General features: G+C 40.5%; 2 protein-coding genes across 7 annotated transcripts in view; both read left to right on the forward strand.

Moving 5' to 3' along the window:
* Positions 1–1,287: 1,287 nt before the first annotated feature.
* Positions 1,288–18,141, forward strand: UBXN2A (UBX domain protein 2A). Its single transcript, XM_062638412.1, has 7 exons — positions 1,288–1,482; positions 1,971–2,024; positions 3,430–3,562; positions 5,378–5,487; positions 6,956–7,096; positions 12,615–12,779; positions 15,563–18,141. The coding sequence occupies exons 2-7, from the start codon at positions 1,984–1,986 to the stop codon at positions 15,840–15,842; spliced, it is 870 nt and encodes a 289-aa protein (XP_062494396.1). The 5' UTR covers positions 1,288–1,482; positions 1,971–1,983; the 3' UTR covers positions 15,843–18,141.
* A 1,242-nt stretch (positions 18,142–19,383) lies between these two features.
* Positions 19,384–24,993, forward strand: part of MFSD2B (MFSD2 lysolipid transporter B, sphingolipid) — a 35,052-nt gene continuing 29,442 nt past the window's right edge. For 4 of the 6 annotated variants that reach the window (XM_062638415.1, XM_062638417.1, XM_062638418.1 and 1 more), the window contains exons 1-2: positions 19,384–19,588; positions 23,369–23,487. In XM_062638415.1, the coding sequence (XP_062494399.1) occupies positions 19,390–19,588; positions 23,369–23,487 (318 nt within the window). In that variant the 5' untranslated portion in view covers positions 19,384–19,389. The other 2 variants (XM_062638416.1, XM_062638414.1) reach the window with 2 other exon arrangements.

The following is a 24,993-nucleotide window of genomic DNA, read 5'->3' on the forward strand; positions in this document are numbered from 1 at the left end:
ACTGTCAGAAGTTTGGCAGGAGAGGTTGTTTGTGCTGGTTGGGTTGGCTTGCTGAGGTGCTTGCAGTGCAGTCTGATCATTATCTCCTAATGGCTTTTTGGTCATAGTATATGTCAGTATGCTGTATAGGGTGATTTCTTTACCTTGATACATTAAAACAAATGTTTCTTCTAAGCATAATTGCTGTTGTACTTTAGAAGGAACAGTGAATTTCACAGCTGACCAGTTATGAATACTGTTCATGCACATTTGAGGCCAGCCTAATGTAGCAAAAGAATTAATTTGAAGAGCTGCTTTATTGTGTCTGTCTCTCTTTAACAGCTCTGATGACATGTCACAGGGAATCAACAAAAACAGATGGCTGGAGGTGGCTCTTGTTGCTTTGGGGAGTATTCTGTTGAATAGCGAAAGATAAGAAGATAAGCACATTAACACAAAAAGTACTTTGTGCTGAAGTGTGTTAAAACTTAATTTGAGAGCAGATTGAAAAATGGTATTTTTTAAGCACATATATTCACTATACTTACTTGATACTGAAAGTTCTCTTTTCCAAGTGCAGGTACAAATTTCCAAGTACAATGATCAGATATGCTTATAAAGTCATAACGTACCAGCACAGCCTCGCAAATGTAATGTTTTGGCAGAACATTCAGGGGAGATGACTGTACCTTATCTTGTGTGACTTATCAAAGGTGTGCTGAGAATAATGTTTTGACCTAACATATAAAAAGCATTGGTTGTGTTGAGGGCTGCTTAAACTTTAAAACCTGTTATGGACTATCTGTTGACTGAATCTATTTGGCCATCTTGGGTGTTTCCTGAAGGCTGATTATATAATACATTTCTGCAGAAGATGTCTCACAAGGATTTAACCGGTATCAACCTCCTGAGGAACATGAATTATTACCAACTAATTGAATGGCTTTTCTTGTTAGTGCTGCAGTGAATATTGTTTCCCCCTAACTTCACCTTCTTAAATTAGGTGTCAAGACCACTAAAAATTTATTTTAGTCTCACTGTGCTTTTCAGGAGAACAGTGGCCATTACTGCTCACTTTGACACTATTTAAGAGCTATGCAGAATGTCATGACTTCATTCCAAACATGCCAGAACAGAACATCATCTGTGTAACCTGTACTCATCAGTCTTCAGGAGTAACTCTTTAAACACAGCTGCAGTTTAAGATTTATGTTCTCCTGGGGGCTTTTTTCGAATTTTAGAGTGATTCTGGGTTTTCTGTATGGATTTTTTTTTTTTTTTTTTTGGGCGGGTGGGATGTCTCTGGCTTTCTGTGACTTTCTGTAACTTTTTTTCAGAGAGCTCAGAACTGAGTATAATGAGATCAGTGTGGCATTCTGCATTTCTTTGATTCTGCAGACTAATCCTGTAGTATATTTAGTACTTGCAAATCCAGATTTCCCTTCCAGCTAAACAGGAGACCAGAAATTCACAGTTTCTGGGATGCTGCACCAATATGTTGAGGTATGGTAGGAAGTAGAACCTGACAAATCTTGCACCTTTTGATAACACACACTATCAAGATGAAGGTCATTAGAATGCCTGCAGTGGCAATGCAGTTTTTCTGCAACTGTCTCAGTGTGTGAAAAATCAGTGGCGTTTAAAATCATGTGGCTCAGAAAAGGCATATGATATTTTTGCTTAGCATAAGTGAGGGCATGTATTTTCAGTTCACATTATTGTGGAATTTATTTTGTTCATTTCTAAAAAGTAACCTTCGTTTTGAATATCTGAGACAGATGCATGGTTCATGTGTCATTAAATTAGAAGCTGCAGGAAAACAAAGAACCATCTGGAGAATCGGTGGGGGGCATTTGGAGGTTTCTGGTTAAATGTACTATCAACACAGGAAAAACTATAGTGTTTCAGCTACAAAAGGGTGCAGTGTGCTGGGCATTTTGTATAATTGTTATAGTTTGGTGATCTTTAAACCATCTTCTTTTCATAATTAGGTGAAGCACCAGAATGAAAGACATGGACAATATCAAAACTGTCAAGAAAGAATGGTAGGTCCCAGTTCCTCCCACCCCTTTTTTCCTCTTCCTTTGCTATTGCTGTTTGAGTGTCCTGCTGTGACTTTTCAAACTTCATGTTAATTTTTTGTGTCCACCTGCTCCACATGCATTGAAGTTAAAAAAAAATTGTTTTGCTAAAAGATTTTTGACATACCTGCAATGTTTTTGAGATGGAAAAGGCTGCGTAAATATTTTTATTTAAAGTAGAAAGGCAGCCTGCAAAATGCTAACTCGCTGTGCATCTCTGTATTTGATATGGAGGTGTTTGGTTTTCCAGTTCTGTTTCCAAGGTAAATCATTAGTGAATACCCAGACTAACATTTTAAGTTTCTTTTGTTCCATTAAGAAACTAAACTGGGGACGGCCCACGTCTGAAATCTCTTTTTTCAGGTTGCTGAGTTTTTCTTTTGTTTAAATATGTTAATCTGTAGGGATTTCTTAGTGGTGCATAGATGCTCTGCAAACAATTCCTTTTTATGCAAATGTATCTAATTACCATTCAAGTAAGCAGTGCTGCCCTTGAATTCAATGCAGTTTTACATAAAACTGGATATTTTTCAAGAGCTGGGATTTTTTTCTCTTCTGAATTGCTTAAAATAGACTTTTCTGAATCTCCAGTAGGAACAATTCCTGCAATGTTTACCAAAAGCTGCATAATCCTCTTACTATGGAAAGGATTTAAACTGAAAGATAGTTGTTCATTCAGGTTGCATATTTCTGCATTTTGATTGGTGAAAATTGAACAGAAACGGCTGTTACATATACAGTGTTCTACAAAAAGATGTAGTTGATGCACCTGGCAGTCTCCGCGGTACTGAAGTCTTCTACTGCATTCCTTCAGTGTGCTCAAGTGGTGTTGAGTTGATTTTTCTTGAGTTTCTCTTATGTACTTCCAAGGACAGCAATGATGTTTCTGTGATGGGGAGGTCCAGGTAGGAGTTGGGAAGTAAATCCTTGGGCAGTTTTCTTGTATGTGGTTTTCAAAGCTTATGGCAAAGGAAGTCACCCAAGCCTGTATCATGGAAATGCTTTAAGGAAGGCCATTCGCTGGTGTGCAGTTACGTGTCTGAGGGTCTGAATTAGAAGTATGAATCATCTAACTTGCGTTCCTTGCACTGATACCAAGTTTAGAAGCTTCTGCATAGATGAATTCACCTTTTCTATTGTAATTCTTTAACTTATGCTTCTGAAATGCAAATAGTAGCAGTAAGAGAGTCATAAGAAGTTTCTAGAAAAGGCACAATACAGAGTTGACCTGATGTTTTGTAACAACTGAGTCACCTGGGTGTGGGGAAGCATCCCTTTTACACCTCTTGGTACTGAGCTTCTAGGGTAACTGCTTGTCTTCTAACCTGTTATCCAAGGCTTCATTTTTACTTATGCCTTTGTTCTGCAGGTGTAAATCAGGAACTGATGATCAGATTTTGAATGGCACAGAACAAAGCTGTGAATACTTTGTAGATAATCTTTTTGAAGAAGCTCAGAAGGTTGGTGCTATATGTATGCCTCCAACTACAGTCAAGAACCAGGTAGGCAGAGAATAAAAAAAATACTCATGTTTGAAGTAACAGCACTCCAGGATTACCCCAGAAAACATGTTAGAAGTCCAGCAGCCTCATCCAGTGCATCTGTAAATAAGTAAATGCACATGGAATTCAGACAGCAGGAAGAATATCTCCCATCTCTTAGTCAGCCAGGTGTACGCTTCAGTGCTTCTGGCTCTTACTTATAGTGGGTTTAGTGTTCTTCTAGGACTTACACTGGCATAGGCTACGGCAATTCTGCTTTATTAGCAAGGGGAGTGAACTGATCATGAGGTGCAAGGAATCATGACAAGTACTGTTACATAAGAAGTTTTAAGAGTTGTAGCTTTTTCCTTCTAGAGGCATAGGCCAGATTTTTTTTTTATTCTCTCTCATTTGTATAGTTCTGGTAGTAGTGAAATGTTTACTATGGGCTTGTATCTCAGTGATTCTGTCCTTTTCATATTTTTCTGTTGTTCCCCAAAGACTGGTCAGGGGCTGGAGAAACAGCCATGTAGAGCAAAGATGTCAAGGAGAAATTTGCAGTGGGCGTTGCTGAAATCATGTTAGTGGATCCAGGAAATTCCAGTTCTGAAATAGTGTTCCATGGCAGTACTTCTGTCAATGTCTAAATGCAGAGTTGGTGTGGAATAGTTTATGTTAAACTCGCAAACTGGCTTACTGTAGAGGAACTCTCCCATGATGAGACTTCCGTATGCATAGGTGCCATAAGACAGAAGACTTAAAGGAATGTCATTTTGCTGAGTGCTGCGTGCCTTTTTGACAGACTACCCAACCAAAAGAGAAGCTATTTTATTCAGCAGTTTGCCCATGCTATGTGCTCTACCAGTCATCAGTGTGTTTAGCAATCATCTTCTAACAAGTTAAACTGCAAAAAAGAAAAAAAAAGATGAAATTGTAAAGTACTGTCAAGCCTAGTTCAAGCTGATTTCCAGCTGAGGTGAATTCTGCATTTGTACCTGCTTTATATACCTCACATGCAGCCAAGTATCTGTCAAGACAAGATTATTTCAGGGATCAGACCTTAATGATCAAATGCTCTTTAAATGGTGTGATGCATAAATACGAAAATGTAATCCCAAATATATATCCATGTTAAAGTTGAAGAAATTTTAGTGAACATTGTGAAAGCTACAAGTTAAAGTAGTGAATGTTTTCTGGCAAAGTTAGTAAGCTATTGTGATTTTTTTTTTTTTTTTTTTTTTATTGCCCTAATACCAATGTTTTGAATACACCAGGAATTCCAGGGTGACATAAATGTATGACTATCTGAAAGTAAATTTTCTGATACTTGCTACATTTCCTGAGTGGAAAGCTTCTGCGTGAAGTATTTCAGTGCTTTACTTGCAGAAAATCCTCCTGAATGATTAAAACAAGGCTTTACCCAAATAAATCCCCAGCTGGACTATTCTGGTTGCTGGTGTTCCAACACCAGGCATGTGTGTACTCTCAAATTAGCTCTTGAAGAGTTGCAGCTGGCTGGGATATTCCAGCTCTTTTTTTTTTTTTTTATTCTTTCTTTTTTTTTTTTTTCCTGCGGAATTGAAGTTGTTCCTGACATAGGGAAGCAAAATGATTGGGAAGGTTTATTTCTAACTCTGATTGACACAAGATATTTAGAAATGTCACTCACCCCTTGCAGTTGTTCTGCCTGCTGGCACAGAACTGAAACAGATTATAGCAAGCCTTCTCTTGGTATTTTTAGTCCGTGCAGTGGATGACTTACAGTTATAGGGTACTGTGGGTATACCAAGCTGTTCTTACATCAGCGGTGTTATGAGAATTGTTCTTACTTTATAGGTTGATGTAATCATTAAACTTTGGAAAAATGGGTTTACAGTAAATGATGGTGAACTTAGGAGCTACACTGATGTTGCAAACCAGCAGTTCTTGGACTCCATAAAAAAAGGGTGAGTTTTGTGTTCTTAATCAGCCTGAGTTAGTGTGCTTTGGGTAGCACTTAGCTTATGCTCTAGGTTTTTTACATAGCTGCTTGGCTTTGCTGCACTGCAGTATCCCTGTAGGAGTGCAGGCCGCTGCCTGACTCAGTTCCTGCAGTGCTAATGGCTGTTTTAACATCAACAGGTTTAATATAGCTTTCAATTGCAGCACTCGTACAGTTGCTGATGAATTAGATAAAAGTGAGTGTTGGTGGGGGGCACAGCAGGTGCAAAATGAAATAACGAATAAATCAGAATACCCAGTAAGAGCTACTCATCAGTGGTACTTTGGCTAACGAACTTGATGCACAAGGGGTTTAGCATTTCTGTTTTTATGGTCTTTGTTTCCTTTTTATTGATGATAAGCCTTAAATGGGCACAGTTTATCCGTTTAACATCAAGAAACTCTGATCAATCTTATATTTCAGACACCCTTCCCAGTCCAAACTTGCTATCTCAGTCATTTGTGTGTAGCAGTCTTACTGTTATCCCCTTGTTATCAGGATAGCATGATTTGTGTTATTTGCTAGTGTTTGCAATGTTACTTTAAAAAAGCAGGTTGACCATATAAACCAGTGTAATTTTGAGCCTTTAATTTGTAGTCTGTTTCCTTACCCCATTCAAATGCAGAGGCAAATAAAATTTTATTGAGAATATAATGTAATAATTCCTTTTCAAGTATGGGAAACTACTAAGCCATTGTAATTTTTGTATTTTGCATACTTTGCTAGCCCATCAAAACCACTATTTTTACACTATTTCTCCTCTGTAGCTGTTGCCTGTGTTAGTTGTAATAGCAATTAACTGCACTTTTTAAAGTGCTTTGCTCGCTTTGTATGCGTGCATCAAAAGTTTGCTGCCTTTCTTCCACTGTTTGCTTGTGAACATACTAATTACAAGATGGTTCCTGAATAATTGGTGATGGTAGAGGAGCACTTAGTATAGCCCCTGTGCCAGCTGAGCCCCACCACCCAAAAATGTACTGTCTGCATCAGAGCTCATAGAGAAAGGCATTGTTGTGTTCTGCTTAATGCAAATAAAGCGTTACTGAGGTGGTACTGCTACACTAGAAGTGTAGCTATTGGCAATGATCTAATTTTTAAAAGCTGAGATTCATGTTTATTTGTAATTAAACACGTTGTGTCTAAACTCAGTTCTTTCTCTTTAAAAGCCAATTCTTTTTTCTTGTTTCATTATGGGGATAAAATAATTGAGCCCTTTGCAGCAATGTATGGCAATACTAAACTTCCTGCACATCACATGCTTTGGAGTGGTAACTGCTGAGTAAATTTAAACATCATTCAACTTGCATGATAATGTCTTTATTATTTGCTTTTTATTTAATTTGCAGTTCAGGGACCTCAGATACCTATTTGGTATACTGAAAACATATACTGTGTAGCAGCTCTTTTTATGACTTTTTTTTTTTTTCCTTAAGGGAACTGCCTTTTGAGCTACGGAAAGTTTTTGATAAAGAGGAGGTAGATGTGAAAGTGGAAGATAAAAAAGATAAGTTGTATTTGTCATCACAAAAGCCAGTGTTTCATCCTTTTTCTGGACACGGTTACAGATTAGGAAGGTGAGTAGTCTGACGTAATCTGTGACTGAGTAGCTGAAGTGAGCTATACGTGTGGTAAAGGTTCTCATAATTCAGGTTGGAAGTGATCTCTGGAGTTCTCTAATCCAAGCTTCTGTTCAAAGCAGGATTAGGTGTGGGAGCAGATGAGGTTGCTTGGGCTTTTATCGAGTTGGACTTTGAAATTCTGTGTGAGTGGAAGCTGTGCAGCCTGCTTCGGTGCTGGACTGTACTCATGGGAAAGAAATTTTTCCTGTGTCCAGTGTGAACGTCTCTTGTTTCAGTTTATGTCCACCATGAGCTTGGCTCCCTGCTCTGGATAACCTTCTGCAGACCCTGGCAGGCTCCTGTTAGGTTTTGTCATCCCTAACACCATCTCTTCCAGAGGCTGTACAATCTCTCCTCACCCAACTTCTCCTCAGAGGGCAGATGCTCCAGCCTGTGGCTATCTTGGTGGCCCTCCATGGAACTTGCTCCAGTTTGTCTTTATTTTGGGTACCAAATCTGAGTGCAGTATTTAGGTGTGTCTGACATGTGCTGCATGGGGCATAACTGGCTCTGACAATCTACTGTCTGCTGGTTAATACAACCAGGATGCGGTTGGCTTTCTTTATTCAAGGTCTCAATACTAGCAGAACTGTTTCCAGCTGAAAGGCTGTCACTATTCTGTGATTTAAGAGAAAAGAATCTCTTTTAAAGCTGTATGTGCAGTACATTTTGCAAGAAGAGTGGAGTATGACAATCCTATAAAGGGAAATGAAGTAGTAAGGTTATTTTGCATTCCCTTAAAATTCCTTAGTATTTAACCATATATTTATTGCAGTAAGATATTATACTGTGTTACAGTGATCATCTTTTGTTTACTCCATGAGTCTCTTATAGTTGGAAAGTGTCAGCCACTAATGCCAGTGCTAAAACTGGACTTGATTTATAACCAAATAGTACTGTATTTTGAAAGGCTGTTGCAAAGGTGCAGGCCAGGAATTCCTGTATTTGATCCCTGTGACTTTTGCTTCCTCCAGCCAAATTATATGTTTCACATACCCATGTGGTGTAAGACTTGCATGCCTATAAGAGGAGACTTCAGCCTAGAGAACAGAACCCATTCAGTGACAAGGAGCCTACAGGAAGCCTTCACAGGTGGGACTGCCTAGTGACCTGCTGGGTGGCTTGGCAGACTGCAAAACCTTAGGTGAAGAGCTGTTCTGATTAAGCAGAAAAGTCTTGCTGTTAAGGCCCAGTGCTTACTCTGAGGGAAAGCATGACCTGGTGTCCTGGGTTCAGCACTAGCTGTCATTTTTTCTCCTTAGAAGCTGGTGCAGTGCTGTGGTTTTGACTTTTGGCCTGGGAGCAGCACTGATAACACCGATGTTTTAGTTACTGCCCAAATGTTTAGTCTGACCAAGGACTTTGTGAGCCTCATGCTCTGCCAGGGAGGAGGGGAAGTTGGGAGGAAGCAGAGACATGACACCTGACCCAAATTAGCCAAAGAGGTATTCCATAACGCAGCACATCATGCCCAGGATGTAACTGAGAATTACCTGGAAGGGCACTCACTGCTCGGTCGGGCTCAGTTGGCGGGTGGTATTATATTCTCTTCCCTTGTTATTTCCCTTATCATTATTATTATTGGTGGTATCAGTAGTGATTTGTGTTATACCTTAGTTACTGGACTGTTCTTATCTCAACCTGTGGGAGTTACATTCTTTTTGATTCTCCTCCCCATCCCTCTGGGAGCGGGGGAAGTAAAGGGGGAGGAGTGAGAGAGCGACTGCATGATTTATGGCTGACTGGGTTTAAACCACGACACCTGGGTAGGAACAGATGAGGCAGCAGGGTAAGAAGATAATAATGTGCAGAATAAGTGACTGATAATAGTAAAGGATGAGTTGTTCCAGGCTGCCTCAGAGAAGCAAGTATCTGTTTTATCAGATTTATCTGTTTCTATAGCACAGCCATTCAGTTGCTGCATGCTTGAGTAGATATGGTCAATAGGAAAAGTCTTCCCTTGAGAGATGGATGAAATGCTGCAGGACTTGATTTTGGTAGCACTGAAATCCTAAGCAAACAAGAGTCATGAGCTTAACCTTATCTAACAGTAGACCTCTATATAGCAAAAGCAAACTGTCTTTAGTGTACTGAGTTTCTGCTGCTAACCATTGCTAAATGGGAGGGTGTTCTATTGCTTGTCATGCTCTGTCATGCCTACAGCAAGTAATGATCTTGCTTCCCAAAAGGCAAGTTAGGCTCTGGAAGGATGCTATTCTGTGTATTTCAGTTGGCTGGTCTTGTACACTGAGACATCCTACAACTTGCTCAGCATTTTTCTTTTTTTTTCTTCATGGACTAGATAAAATGCCTTTTTTTTATCTACTCTTGCTCCAGTCAGTGCTATGCTATCAGAGCCTTTCATTTAAAGGTTAGTAAATACTTCTGCTGATGTTGGAACCATGATCTGTGAGTGCTCTTACTCAATAAACTAGTGCTCACTTCCTGATGTTAATAAATGTCCATTGCATATGCTACTCTTTCAGCGAAAATCTTTGTGGGGAAACAGTAGTGGTGCCGATACCTGTAAGAAGTTTTAAGTTGTTTTACTCTCTTCCCACAGTTGCATTTGTGTGCTTAATCAGAAATGAGACATATGACTGAACAGTTTACTTCAGTTTATGACCCAGTTAAAGTTCTGCTTTGCAAAACCACTTTCTTTTAATAGTCTATCGATTTTCTGCCAGTGTTCCCAGGTGGAAGGATTATGTGGCAGATGAACCACTATGAATTGGTGTGTTGAGTGGCTCATTATAACTTTTCATAGAGGGGGAAAAATGGAGGAACTAGAAATATAGTGGTTGATGTAACTCACATGAGCTTGATCCCTCTCTTTGTTTTACTGGAGAAACAAATGAGACTTATTTTCCAATGTACCTTATGAACCCATATGATTGATTGATGGCTTGGCTTCGCAAACGAAGATTTGGGAAGGGCTTACCCATGCTTACCCAAGCTAGCCTAGGCCCTGGCAGATGAACCCATATAACTAATAGATATATTCTGGTTTGTCTACCACCATTCAGCTGCATTCAAGAGTCTGGGATTATAACAAGATTTGTGACTATGCTTTTCTATTCATCTTATCAATGCTTTTTAAGGACTGCCTCAGAAGCATGTTAATTAAACTGTTGACTGAAATCCCTTGGAGCAAAGTGGCCTTGCTCTATAACTTCATTAGGGTAAAACACTGTGTGCCAAGCTTCTTAACCATTAGTCACAGTAAGGTATGATACCTAATTCTTGGGATTCTTGTTTTTAGAAAATTGACAGGATGCTCTTATGTCTTTTCAATCTTTAGTTTACATCTTCTTTGTATAATCTTATAACAGAAATAAGCCTTTAAAAGGGGTGATAATGCTTTGATCTGAGGCAAATAAGAGACTTAAGTTCTTGCTTTTGTGATTTTGGTCAAAACTCCCACCACTAGATTGGTTTTATCTGTCAGCAAAGTTATTAAGTATAGGAATGCTTTAAACCTTAGTGAATATAGATCTTCTGACTTTCTCTTGCAGCTTCACTTAGCATGTTGCCTGCAGTTTCAAACATACAGGCTACTGAAAGAATCCTCTTAAGTGCCTACCACAGTGACTGTGAGGGAAGTTGGTTCGAGAATGACACCAAAATCCATATCCATTTCAGACAGTTCTGTGAACTACAACTGTGACCAAGCTACAGTGTAGTTGAGCCCAGGCTAAAGCAGCTGCCTGGCATCTGCATGGCTGACTACCTCTCTCCAGCCTCCACTATACTGGGGTCAGCTGGTGCATACACAACTGCATATGCTTCAGTGTCTGGATCTGGAACTGAACACCAAGGAACTGATAAAGTAGACAGCAAACACTGATCACTGCTGTACTGAAGTAGGGCTTGAACTTTTGTGGAGGTTTTTCGCTCTGCTCACAAGACTGTTTAACAGTGTTGATGGTTCTCAAGTGTTTTTTTCCAGATGTAGAGGACAGTTAGGTTTTATTTTGTATTTGGGTCAAGCATAAACAGAGCCTGGGTGTGAGATAAGTAAATCAGTACAGGTAGGTGGGTGGTAATAAGTCACTTGTACTGGGAGCACCAGGATATTGTACACATGTGCCTCTTGGAATATATTGGTGCCAAGTTCTTGTGCCCCAGCTGATTTCTGTGTAACACAAAAGAGTTCTGTGCTTCTCATCTGCCTCCAGTTGCAATGAACATCACTTACTACTCACTTAGGAATGAGATTCCTTGAGTCTCATTCTTTTTGCAGAGTTTCAATGGAGGAAATAAAAAGTGCCTCTGCTGGCTGATAGCCTGGAAGTGAGAGCACTTAACTAGGCAGTGGGTCATTAAGTTTTTTAAATACCTCAGACTGAGCAGGACTTTTGAGCCCAAGACTTTATTAGCCTGAATATATTAAGTCCTTAGCTGTATTTGTTTGAGTAATAAATTTGCTGTGATTTTTCTGCTTTATGATTAAACTAAGATACGCACAAGAACATAAGGATGCAAAGCAGGTGTAGTATTAAGACTGTTGCGCTGTGGCCATTGGTTACCGACTGCTCTCTCAAGAAACAGTATCTCATCAGTTTTCTGTGCAAAGAGAAAGCTTTTCAGCAAACCACTGTGAAATATTTGTGTAGTTTGTGACCACAGCTGAGCTCAGAAGAAATGGTAACTCCTTAAATCACTGCTATTGTTTTGTAAGCAAACATCTGGTTATACTCTCGTGGGCTGAGGATATGCCTGTTGGATCAGGCTTTCTGATGACTTAAAGAGTACATGCTGAACAAGCCTAGTCCTGAGAGCAGCAGTAAGCTCTAGACATTTCTTCAGAATAAAAATTTTTGCCAGTAATTTATTGTTTTTAAGACCACGCACTTGGACTGAGGTCCCTGTATTCTGTGAAGTCATTTTATGGATCTTTGCCCTTGTGGTAGTGATTTAGAAAAAACCCAAAATGCAATGCTGTGTGCATCAGGCTGGATTTTTCACATGAACTCAGTTTCTCTGATAGATGAGTAATGCTTCTAAGCTGAAATAGATGCTTCTGGGGTCTAAATCGAGGCTAACAGCATTCACTTAAATTGAGTTACTGTAATCACATTACAGTGAAAATTGAGTATGCAAATTCAATACTCAAACCCCTTAAAGTTTCACCTGTGTGATTAGAGTACAAAAAACGCACGAGGAATGTTCAGACTGTTTTATCTCTTGTGTATTCCTATTTAATCCTTTGATATTTAAGTTCCTTTCCATCTTGTAAAAATGTTTAACATGAGCAAACTGAGATTCTTTAGCATGTTGAAGTCTTCAAGAGAAAGTATTGGCATACAGTTTAACAGAAAAGCTGACATTTATGTCGGTATTCCTATATTTGTTAGAAGTCATCAATACACCCTGAACCAGGGCAGAAAGCTCCAGAAGCAAAGATCTGGAGGGAGGTTCAAGCTCACGTATGTACACAGAAGGCATAACCTTATCTGGCTTTTCTTTTCAGTGCTACTCCAAGGATAATCTCCAAAGTAAGAGATGATCATCAAGGACCTGACAACAAAAGGCACCTCCCTTTAGTACCGTTAAACAATTTGGAGCCTATCACTAACATCCAGATCTGGTTAGCTGATGGAGAAAGGATAATTCAGAAATTCAATGTTTCTCACAGGTAAGATTTATTTTAGCACTTTCATAAACATTTGCATCTGACCTGCTTGTCTTATGCCTGTAGGCATGAAAAGTCTCCAATTTCTGTGAATCATCTTACCTCCTCAGTTCACATAACACTGGACTGCTGTTCAGCTCCATCTAGAAAACCGCTTTTCAGATGTTAAGAAACCTTTCAGCTGATGAGAGGAGCATAAGAGACACGTGAACTGATGTTAGTAGACAGCAGATAACTCAGCATAAATGAAACTCTAAGGCAACTGTAGGAGCTGTTGGTAGGTTAGTGGAAGTTAAGGTGTATGTATTGCTCATTACTAGAGGAAACAGCTTTTTAAGATTACAGATCTCTCACAAAATGACTACACCTGGAGCAAATTGCTAAGCAAAAAGCCTGCTAGTCGCTGGGCACAGACAGCACCACAGGTAGGAGCTGGAGGGTATGACTCTGGGGTTGAGCCACAGAAACATCCTGGGAGGGCCAAAGTCAGTGCACTAGGCAGCAGAGGGTCATTACTGGCACATCAATGTGGACACAGTAGAATGTATGCAGTGTGTTTAATTCTTAAGTAGTAAAATTTCCAGCTCTCAAAGAGGCTTATAAATGGTGATTACATAAGAAGGTATTGGCGCAGCATATGTCTGCAGGATCTTTGAGAAAGTAGGATTAACTGTTTCAATTGTAGATCTGCTGTCTTTAGAGACCTTTCTCAAATTTGTAATTTAAGGAATTACTCCACTACTAGACAGTCACACCAGAGAAAGGATATGTTTCCTGTGCTTCTCTGTGAAGTAATTTAGAAGTCATCATAGCTCTAATACAACCCAGGCTGCTGTCAAGGTAAACAGTGTGTGTCTGTGGCTGGTCAGAAGAAAAGCTCAGCAGCTGAAGGTTAATGGCTGTGACTTTTTCTTTAACTTGTACTAATTTATTACTGCTAGTGGCATAAGGTATAAACTAAAACACTGTTGCCATGTACTGCTAAAGGATGAACTGCTATTTCAGCTATAAACACTGAAGGGCTTAATATCTTAATTATTTCAGGTTTCACACATTTAAGTATATTTAGAACCTTTTTGTCTTCATGGTAAATAGCAGTTTGAACAGCTGCTAAGTGCTTTTGGAGGAAGAAAAAAAAAAGTGAGATAAGCAGAACAACAATATGTGATACTCTTCTTGAAGTAGTTTGAAATAAATACTCCATCATAACCTATCCTTTCATCACAAGATCAGCATATTTGTGCTACAGACAGTATTTGAGCATGACCTAAAGAGAAATAGGAGGAAATCCTTTTAGAGTCCAAAGCCCTTAAGCATTATGATTGTATGTGTAGCACTCCTTTTCATGGAGAAGCAGAAAACAGTCAACTCCTTGTTAATTAAACTACAGGTCAATAACCTGTATCATATATATATATATTACAGTGCCTGGGTAGATAGATTACTTCTACCCTTTTACAAATAGAGTGTGTGTGTGCCACGGTAACTGCTGCTTTAGATAAGATGTGGTTCGTGATGAAAGGTTGACGTTACAGCATTGGGGCTGTAGTATGGGGAGTTGCGGAGACATGAGAGTAAAGCAAGAAGCAGAGCAGTGCTGTAGGAACAGCACACCTAGCACTGTCTTGAGTTCAGCTGTGTTCTTCCTTAAGCAGTTGCAAAGTTAGTGTGACCCTGGAGCATCGTCTATGGAGCCTGGACAGGAACTTGTCCGTCCTAAAGCAGGTAGCTGGCAACCAGTTGCCTGAGCTGCAACTTCGGTATCATGCATGTAGACACCTGTAAATGTCAAAATCAAAATCTATTCCTGCTTGAGATTTTTCAGGCTTTAGGCCTGTAAGACCAAGTGCTGTCTCTTGATTGAGGCCTGCATGCACAGGAATTAAAACCTGGCTATATCTGGCCTAGTAAGTGTGGCTAAGCCATGAAGGTCATCTGTGCTGCCTAACTGTTAGGATGATTTTGGCCAAGCCAACTAGCAGTTTCTCAAGTGATACCTAGGCTTGGTTTGGATCTTAGCTCAGTATTCCAGGATGCACTAAACCCCATTGGCTACCCTGTGCATGGGGGAGACGAAGGATGAGTTTAATAATTTGTCAGTAGCAGGAGGCTGTCAGCTGGCCTCAGGATGAGGGAATGACCATTGACAATATGTTTATTTTACTGGTATAGATGTATCCTGTCATCTTCATTTTCTAATTAAATTGGTCAATTCTGACTCTTCCATAGCAAAACCTCGGTCTTGCTCACTTGTTGCAAGGTTCTTCGCAACAGGCAGCTTGAATCTGTAATGAATTCACTGATGCACCTGCTTGGGTTGAAGGAGACTGTATTTAGACCTAGATAAGCTATCCAGACAATTTTTGCAAACCTTTTTTTTTTTTTAGTGTTATGGTTCTGCTACATTTACCACACACTAGAGGCATACATTTAATTCTACCTCTTGGCTGCAGAAACCTCAGGTAAGGGCTCCACCAGCTGGTTAAGAAATGGTAGGCTGGTGTAACTACCATCTGAGCCACAGGGAAGCATTTGAGAGCTCAGAGTAAGATACTCATCCTTTTTTCCCTTGGGAATGCTCTCAGAGCAGACGAGCCTTGGTCACTGCCTCCCAAGTGGATCAGGCACTTTAGGATTCCATCCATCTATACTCCTCCATTTCTGCGCCATCAGCTATTTCATGAAGTGGTTGTCTCATTTTCTTTTTGTGGTGACTGTCTGTTGTGCATATGGTCTGTGCTGGCAGTGGAGTACTCTAATGCTGAGTTCTCTTTCTTTCTTCTCAGAATAAGCCATGTCAGAGACTTCATAACAAAGTATCAAGGATCAGAGGGAAGTGTCCCCTTTATGCTGACTACTTCGCTGCCATTTCGAGAGCTGCGAGATGAGACACTCACACTACAGGAAGCAAAGCTTCAAAATGCAGTTGTTGTTCAGAGACTTTGGAAAACAACTGAACCTTTCAGGCTCTTAGTGATGAAAACACCTGACAATGACTATAAAACTGCTGCTACACCCAATGGACAGCTCAAGAATGAGCGAAAAAACACTATCAAAAGTACATGATCAAATTAGCTTTTAACTGGCCAAAACCTGCATGCAGGTGGGACTATACAAAACCAAAAATGTAACCAGCAATATCTGGATGCACTCTCATCCTCCCGTACTGTGCTCTTAGAGAGCAAAATTTGTGCTGTGCTATCATTTGCTATAATAGAAGTATTTTTAACTAAATTTGGTGGTCAGAGACTGGCTATAATGTAGCAGAGGTAACTGTAGAACAGGTCATCCTTACAATTCCTTAGGTAGAAAGCTTCTAAGTTCTTAGTAAGTATATTTAAGTGGAACAGTTCTCTGAGATTTATTTACTACTGACAGCACCTTTTAAGGAACAAATAGTATTTATTTTTGCACTTTGGACAGTGAGACTGAACAGATTGTTTCACTTACATTTTAGAGTAAGCTGCTGCAGTTTGCATTCTTCTCACAGTAACTTTTAGGCAACAGATGTTCAGGGAAGCTCACATTTGAACTCTTATCTAACTTGTAAACCTTCAGTATCTTCAGGATTTAATTTTTTCACAAGATCTGCAGTGTAATGTTCTGTCGGGTCTTCACATGGTGGTAGGTGCATGTGTGAGAAGATAGAAATGAGGTAGTCTGGCGCATACTGCATATGAAGTGCCTGAGAGTTCTGAAGGAATTGTTATTACTAGTACTAGTGGTAGAGAGGGTTTCTGCCTCTCTTGTGCTCCTACGAGTGTCTTAGAGATTGTGATGTTAAACTACCTAGCTCATTAGGATAGAAACCCACTTTTATAGCCTTGTCGCACAAAAACTTCAGCTTTTGTGGAGATTACCATACAAAATAGTGGTTTAGACAGATGTAGTTGGCTTCATACTATGTATCTGCCTGTGTCCTGAACTGAGACAATAACTGCATGTGGCCAAGTTTCAAAGACGTTGAAAATCCTTATTTGAAAACTGTGGTTTCTTTCCTCTTCCCCTCACTCCCCCTGCCCCATTTCCAACCAAATTGATTGTTTTGGTATTCATGTACTTGAGGCATAAAATCTGTAGCCAACTATTCCATGTTTTGCTAAAGGAGATATCAACATAAAAATTAAATATTTTGTACTGTGTTTGCCAAGTAGCATGTGGGTTTGTGAATGGAGCTAGAGTCTCTAGTAAGACTTCAATGAGTGCTGACTAGTCTGTGCTACCTATGCAAGCGAATGGGGTTGTAATTCTTTTGCATTGTTAAATGAAAGATGGGTTTGAGATTTCCTGTTTTTTTTCTAAGTAGAAAAATTATTTAATTGGACTGACTTGAATTCCATAAAAGTTCTGTTACTTCAAACTAGACATGTGCTTGCTTCATTCCCAGGAATGTAAAAACTCCTTCGCTTCATCATCTCTCCAGGTATGTTTGAGTGCAGTGAAATGAAAGACAACTGCACAAATACCTATTCAGTGTATTCAGAAAGCAAATCTCAGAAACCTATGCAGTTAACTGTTCTCAGTCCTATAAAGTTGATGTGCTGGTGTATCATTCAGGTTTATGTAGCAAATAATCCAACTAGATTTTCTTTGCTCTTGCACTGACTCCTCTACTATATGTAAAGCCTACCAGATCTCTAGTAATAGAAGGAATGTGCAGACAAATCTACTAGTAAAATTGAAGAGACAAGTCACTCACAGACACAGATCTGACCCTCAGTCTGCAGAACTTCCAGAACAGTGAATTTTGTTAACTGGTGCTTTTGAATTTGTCTTAATGTAAAACTGCTGGAAAACCTTACATGCTTGATTGTGAGCTCAGTTGTTCGTATCTAAAAGGTGCATGAAATGTCAAAATACATAGAATTCAAGCTAGTCACAGTTAAATTGGTATATGCTAGTCAAAGTAATATACTATTCCTGCATTTATAGCATAGAAATTCAAAGGAGTAAGTAGTGTAAGACTGATGAGGAGAAGTGTCAAATTTTAACACAGGTAAATCCATTTTGCTTGTCAAAAAATCATGGTTTTGGAAAGGAGCAGTATTTCAACACTGGTTCATATCTGCTACCACTATCATAAGAGACTGGGTAGTTTGTCTGGCTATCTATTGTGCTTTACTGAAATAGGCTAGTTTTGGCTACAGCTTTGGTGTATTTCTATGTAATTGCAATTTGAAAGTGTCATGATCTTAATTACAAAATGGGAGCAAATCTTTAAAAAAAAAATCAGGAGTGATGCTGACTGCACTAATCCCTGTTAGGCTAGAAAGTGCCTTTAAAAAAAAGGCAACAAACTGTGACTGGATAACTCACTGATTTGGAGAAAATCTTTGGAATGAATACAGGGCTCTCCTAAATCTAATTGGTTTCAGTTAGTCTGTAAAGACTGATTGGCTACTTGTAGTGCCTGGACAGCCTAATTTCTTGCTTAGTTCTGTAGACGGCTATTGTGCATTGGTCAAACAACAGTAAAAGTAGCCTGATCAGTGCTTGAGTTTGTGAAACACACAAATGCTATCACTTAATTGTTTCTCACAAGCTTTTGGTGTTTTGAGTAAAGCCTGTGTATTTAATGTAATTTACAGCAAAATTGAAATAGCCTAGAAAAGAAGAAAGAAAGGAAATGTTTTCTTCAGGTTTTCTTTTTCTTTTCCAGATGCGGGTAACAAAGATTTAACTTGTTATGAGGACACTGTGTCAAGAGAAAATGAATATCCTAAATGTTGAATTTGAATGTTAGATGCATACATACCTTGTATCTAGCTTGGTATTTTAAAAGAAATGTTGGGGTCAAGGGACTGAGCAGTCCACCTCTGCTTTGGAGCCTCAGATTTTAGGGGCCCTTTGGAGCCCAAAAAGCTTCAGTTTTCAACAAAGGCCTATTAAGGCCACAATTTCAGTTTTGTGTTGAAGGTCTGTTTCTAAGATATTTATTTTTTTCTTTAGATTTTTTAATGCCTTGTTCTTTCAGAATCTCACAATTTTTCTGCAATTATTCTTGTCAAATGACTTTGTCCAGGATTTGCATGGCCCTTTTCCTGTGGGCAAGAGGGCTGATGAGCTTTTGCTGCCCAAAGAAGAGTGTCGGCTCCACCGCCTCCGAAGGCGGCAGCAGCAGCAGCAGCTCTTTCCACAGGCTGCTTCCTGGGCCAAGTGTGGGTTTGCGTGATCTCGGGTCCAGTCTACAGACGACAGCATTGCTGGTGCCGTGGTTATAAATTCACATCAGTCAGGAAACTGCATCTCTTTAAAGGGCAGAGCCGGTATTTTTATACTTTGGGTGAAAACAGCCCCAGGAACCTTCACACCCGATGAGGGCGCCCTCGCCTGCGGGGTGCCGCTGAGGGAGCTGGCCGGGCGGGTGGTGGGGCGGCCCTTGGGACGCGCGGGCTGGTCGGTTAGGAGGCTTACAGGGCAGTAAAGACAGGGTTTTCCTCTCGGGCGGCTCCCGCGGCAGCCACCGCAGGCAAAAGCGAGGAGAGCTGCCTTGCTCCTCTCCACAGTGGAGGTGGCATGGAGGGACTGAGGCGGAGGGGCTGTTGCCGCTGCCGGCTCGGCGGTCTCGCCTGGGCAGCCCTGACCCGAGGCAGGAGAAGAGCTCCCGAGGGGAATGCCCTCTCTCGAGCCTGGAGGGCAGCTATCTTTGCCCATCCAGGCGCTGCGTGAGGGCGGGGGGACGACGCCATGCGCTGTCCCTCGCCTTCCCTCCGCGCCCCGCCCCGGGCACGCAGGTGCTGGACGGGGGTGGTCTGTCCGCTGTGCCATGGCCGGGGCTGCGAAGGGCATCCCGGAGCGCCCGGCGGAGGAGGTAAGGGGATGGGGTCCCGCTCTAGTTTTCTTTTCATCGTCGGCAGGTTATGGGGAGGGCCCTGGTGGGCACTCTGGGGGGTTGGGGCAGCCCGTGTGCTGTGTGGTGCTTTTTGCGCGGCGCAGCCTGTCTCAGCCGGGTACCTGAAATAGCTCTTCAGCCCTTACCGCCCCCCTTCTGTCTCACCAAACAGCTCGGTGTAACTCTGGTATTGTTCTTCGAGTGCACTGTATATTTACTGCCCATCTCGGTGATGGGTGTCCATCTCAGGTCCCTTTCCACACCTTCTCCTCTGCGACTCTCTCTGATCAGGCCAGATGGGTTGCAGGAGAGGTGAGGGCGGGAGGGGGTCTTTCTCTTCAGGCAGCCTCATCAACTTAGAACTTGCAGATGTGTGTTGCGAGTGAGAGATTAGCTAAATGATTCCTCTTGAGGCTCGGTACTTGTAGAGAGAGAGGTGGAGAGGGAGGTGAGAAATGAGTGAGGACCCCCCCTCGCTCCGTGGCTCTTGAGGGGGCATCTGATCAATCTGGGAAAGGGGCAGCTTCAAAACAGAGGGACCAAAGTAACCTAACAGTGTGGTGGAGGGCTTTCAAGCTATGGAGCTCATCGGGCCCTGTGGGCACATGTTGCTCTGGCTTGAAGTTTTGTGTTCAGAAAGTATCAGTGGATTTGTGGGAGAAACCTGAAGATTTTTAGACGGAGATGTGCCATCTTTGGCTCACAGAGCTCCTCAGTGTTAGGTTTCTGGCAGCTGGAAGGGTATCCTGGGAAAGAACCACTGTATCCTGCCTTGTTCATGCCTTTTCTAGGTGTCTACACCCAAGCCCTGCTTCTGTCACTTCTTTCACTCAGGGGTGGGCTGATGTTTCAAAAAAACCTGAACAGTCCTTAAGATGTTTGGTTTGAGGGACCTGGGATGCTGCCTGTGACTGTCACACACAGGGTTGAGGCAGTTAGTTGCATGGTCACTCACAGAACAGAAACATTACCAGTATTAATTCTACATTGAGAGGAAAGCTGGCGCAAAAGCTGCTCCTCGTTAGCTACATTTTCATTGTTTCTCAGATAAACCTAGACTAGCATTTATCTTTGAGTCACAGGTTTTGCTCTCTCCTCTTACTGCTTTAAAACTACTTGTTGGCTCAGTTCTGGACTCAACTGATAAAGAATAGCTTAGGACAAAATGGGGCTGTTCCCTATGCCCATAATGTGCATGCAATATCTTCACAAAGTTGCAAAAAGCTGTTTTCGGTGTGCTTAAATACTTTCTTTAGAAACAAGATGGTCTGTTATAACCATTGTATTCAATTTTTATTCTGTTGGGGAAGGGAACATTTACAAGCAACAAAAATACGGCTTTAATTTACAAGAGAATTAAAAATAAAGGAACCACAGTCTATGAGATGCATTCATTTTCTATAACAATGTTCACCCTTATTCTTCTATTTAAGGAGCAAAATCAAATCTCCTTACTATTATGCTTTCTTGGTTTACCTTGAAACACAATTAATTTTGATACGGTGGGGGCATGTAGAAGTGTAAAACTGTCAAATTAATCTGAGAACAAAAAAAGATTATAACTTAATTTGACCCTCCTTTCTCTTACCTCCCACTCCATCCTTTCATGTTTCTTCTAAAGCTTGTAGAAGCAATTTGATGTTGACATTCAACTACACCACAGGGGTTTCAAAACAAAATTTGCATTGTAAATACTTTGTATTTTGTGCCTTATTTGACCACTGCCTACACATTCAGCTCTCCAGTGAATTTTCTGAGTACTTACTGCCAGACTTGCACAGGTGAAAGCTTTCACTGCATTTCACAGAACTCGAGCAATTTCTGTTGCTTGAGGAAGCAATGCAGCAGGGAAGTTCAGCCTTAAGAGAAAAACCCTGTTAGCTGCTCGTGGCTAGTGACTGTCATTGATCACGCTGGTCTGTACAAATGCGATGTTGTCCTTCTCAAGACAGTTTCTGGTGCCATTTATTAGAAATATCATGTAAAATCAACCAAGGCTAGGGGCTGAATCCTCTAGATCTTTAACAGGCAGCTGCCATGTTTATCTTTTCTACTCTTACGTGTAAGCCCAGGAAGCTAAAAAGAAGGAAATGTACCAGCTTTACTGGTGCAGAGACCTACCTTCATTTTTACCACTGTCTTACAGGATATTGATGTAGAAAGCATAGTGATTACCATAGAACTTCCATCTGGAGAGTCAAAACAGATTATGGGCTGCTGCTTTTGGAAGGTGACACCAGAATGTAGACTCTGAATGATTATTTCCTCAGCAGATAGAAACTCAGGGGCATTCGGTTAAATTGCTAGGCAAAGGATCTGCAGTGAATGCAGTAGCATTTCTTTTCATCATACGTGTCAATCATGCATAGAACTGCCATGGTGCATTATGGCTTAATATCCAGATGAGTTCCAAAAGTAATTAGGCAAAATAAAAGGAAAAGAGGTTTTGAACAGTGATCAGGATGTAACCTCCATTTTAGGAAGTTCATGAACTGCTGATGCCCTGTGTTTCTGTGGGTGACTAAATGCAATATCTCTGTAGGCTGTGTCTATCTGACAGCTTATTTGATTCTGTAAATAACATTCATAAACAAAATCTAGTGAAAACTTGCCTACTGCTGTGACCGAAGTATTAAGCTAAAGGTGATCTGGGAATGTGATTCAGAAGATAGTTGAGCAGCATCCTGGGAGTGTGTGGAATCACAGTGAGACTGCTTTTCTGAAAGATGTATTAAGATTGTAAATTTTATAGCCATGAAACTGATGTAAAGACAGGAGTGCTGCCTACAGCCTGTAAGTTTGAATCTTAATTGACTGTTTCCTGTACCACAACTTTAATAAAAGTAATTGTTAAAAACTTAACATTCTTTGTGTTATAAAAAGATTTTAGAATTGTGTATACTGTATGTAGAGAAATTTACTTTTTCTGTGTTATCTTGGCCTTAGCTATTGAAAGGACAAGGGGCAGTGGTTTATAAAATGAAAGAGGGACATAAGAAAGAAATCTTTATGGTGAGGGTGGGGAGGCGCTGGCACAGGTTGCCCAGAGTAGCTGTGGCTGCCCTGTCCCTGGCAGTGTTCAAGGCCAGGTTGGATGGGGCTTTGAGCAACCTGGTCTGGTGGAAGGTGTTCCTGCCTGTGGCAGGGGGTTTGGAACTAAATGAGTTCTAAGGTCCCTTCCAACCCAAATCATTCTGATGCTAGGAAGGAACAGAGCACAGATATTTGGGATCTATTCAGTCTGCATTTGACTGTGGAACTTCCCTTCTATGAATGTTATCTAATTATGAGATTATGTATCAGTTATTATGGTCTGAGATATTAATATAAGAAATTATCTTCTTTAAAAAGTAAAAAAAAATCTTTAAAAAAATTTGATTTAAACATTCAAAGACAATATAGTGTAACAGTATATGTACACCTTTGCTTCTTGCTTATTTGTAGACTTGTTCCTTCTTAATGACTTGTGAGGATCAGGTAGGTAAGCCTAGATTCCCCTGTATGAACATGGTAATCTGGTTTTAGGGGCTGAATTAAGGAAGAGAACCATTGAAAATCAAAGCAGTGAGCATACAAATGTCTGTTGATGATAGGGGTTGAGGACATACGGATTTATTAGTGGAATAACTGTGAAGTGAATCCATGAATTTGGAGTTAACCACAGACTTTAACCTTATAACTTCTGTAGCTTTTAACTTGTGTACCTTTTTTTTTTTTTATTATGGCATGTACCTTACGTTTTTTCTGCTTCATCTTGGACAGGATTACAGGCTGTCAATTTGCAGCAAATTATGCTATGCAATAGGAGGTGCCCCAAACCAAGTGGCAGGGAGTGCTACTGCTTTCTTCCTCCAGATCTACTTGCTAGACATAGCCCATGTAAGTAGTACAAGAAACCTTTGTATATTGTAGACTTACCTCAGTTCTGATGTTGTCAACATGTCACTGGAATGATAAATGGTGAGTTAGCTAATAAACCTTTTAAATTGTCTTGATATTATTTCCTCTAGCTCTTCAGCATCCTGGAAACTGCATAAACTTGTCAGGAAATACATTTCTTTTTCTCTAGTTTAGTTTCTGTCATGAAGTGGCCTTTACTTGCTTTTAGTTTGGGATCCTTAGTAGATCTTTAGGAACTACAGAGCTCACACACTTGCAAACATGAGAGGAAGCAGTTCTCTTTGTGAAGAGTCAGTGTAATATATGAGACATCTGAAACATTAATAGCACCATGTTGAGATTGTGGAGTTTTGCAGATTTGGTTTAGTTACAAATCACTGCAGTTGCATCCAGTAGCCAACATAATTTCACAGAAATTTCGTGTGGTATGTCTAAGATAATTTCTTTGCAAAGAAAGCTGAGTTATCCTTTGTGAAGGTTCTTCCAGTCTGTGACTTTCTTGTGCAGGAGCAGACGTGGTAAAACAAAGCAGTAGGAGTCATCCCGTTCATCTGACTTTCAGCTGCTCCTGCTAGACCAGGACAGCAGAGAAAGAAAATCAATCCATAAGTATTTTTTTACTGTTTTGGATTGTCTTGTACGTCTGCATTGTAACTAGGTGGGACCAATAAGATACTATAGGATAGAAAAAAGGATTTTAGGGACATGAGGCCAACTTGCAGTGACTGTGAGAACAGCTGTAGCTGAAACTACACGTGTGGCTTTCAGCAATGATGACACTATTTGCTGGAAAGAACGGGGGGCTGTGGATTAGATACCATTTTCCATTTTGCTATTTAACATGTACAAAAACAGGATATTGTGACTTGGGGAGTGGAGGTGTCCAAAAGATTGGCTTTATGGTTTTCCCATTAAAGTCTGATATCAGAAGCTGAAGTGTGACTTACTTGATAAAAATGGCAACACTTCCATCTCTGAAAGTGTTCAAAGCCAGGTTGGATGGGGCTTTGAGCAACCTGGTCTAGTGGAAGCTGTCCCTTTCCATGGCAGGGGGGGTGCAGCTAGATGATCTTTAACCAGTCCAAACCATTCTGCAATATCATGAAGCATGAACCAAATGAGAAAGACACTAATACAATTTTCTCAGGGTGCTTATAAATATGGCAATTTCCCAGCTCTCTGCTTATCCCAGAAACTGAAAATTTTTGAAGCTAGGGACTGTTTATTTCTTTTTGTGTTTGGAACCCCAGCTTTCTGGACAATATAAACATTCTTACATCTTCGGACACTACCTAAATAAATGATTTTATTTTGTCAACAAGTTCCTACTGAAACCCAATAATTTTTCTTAATGTTTGTAATGATACACTTCCTGCTTCATTGAGGGGCTTAATTATTTGTTCCTTGATGGAAGGAGGCAGGGGCAGGTTTTATTTCAAGGCCTAACAAACAATTCTAAAATCCTGAGGTGTTTTCTACATCTTT

Source organism: Pezoporus occidentalis, unplaced genomic scaffold (assembly GCF_034315485.1).
Source record: "Pezoporus occidentalis ecotype Australia unplaced genomic scaffold, CSIRO_AGI_Poc_V1 ctg57, whole genome shotgun sequence".
In the NCBI taxonomy this organism is placed as follows: Eukaryota; Metazoa; Chordata; class Aves; order Psittaciformes; family Psittacidae; genus Pezoporus; species Pezoporus occidentalis.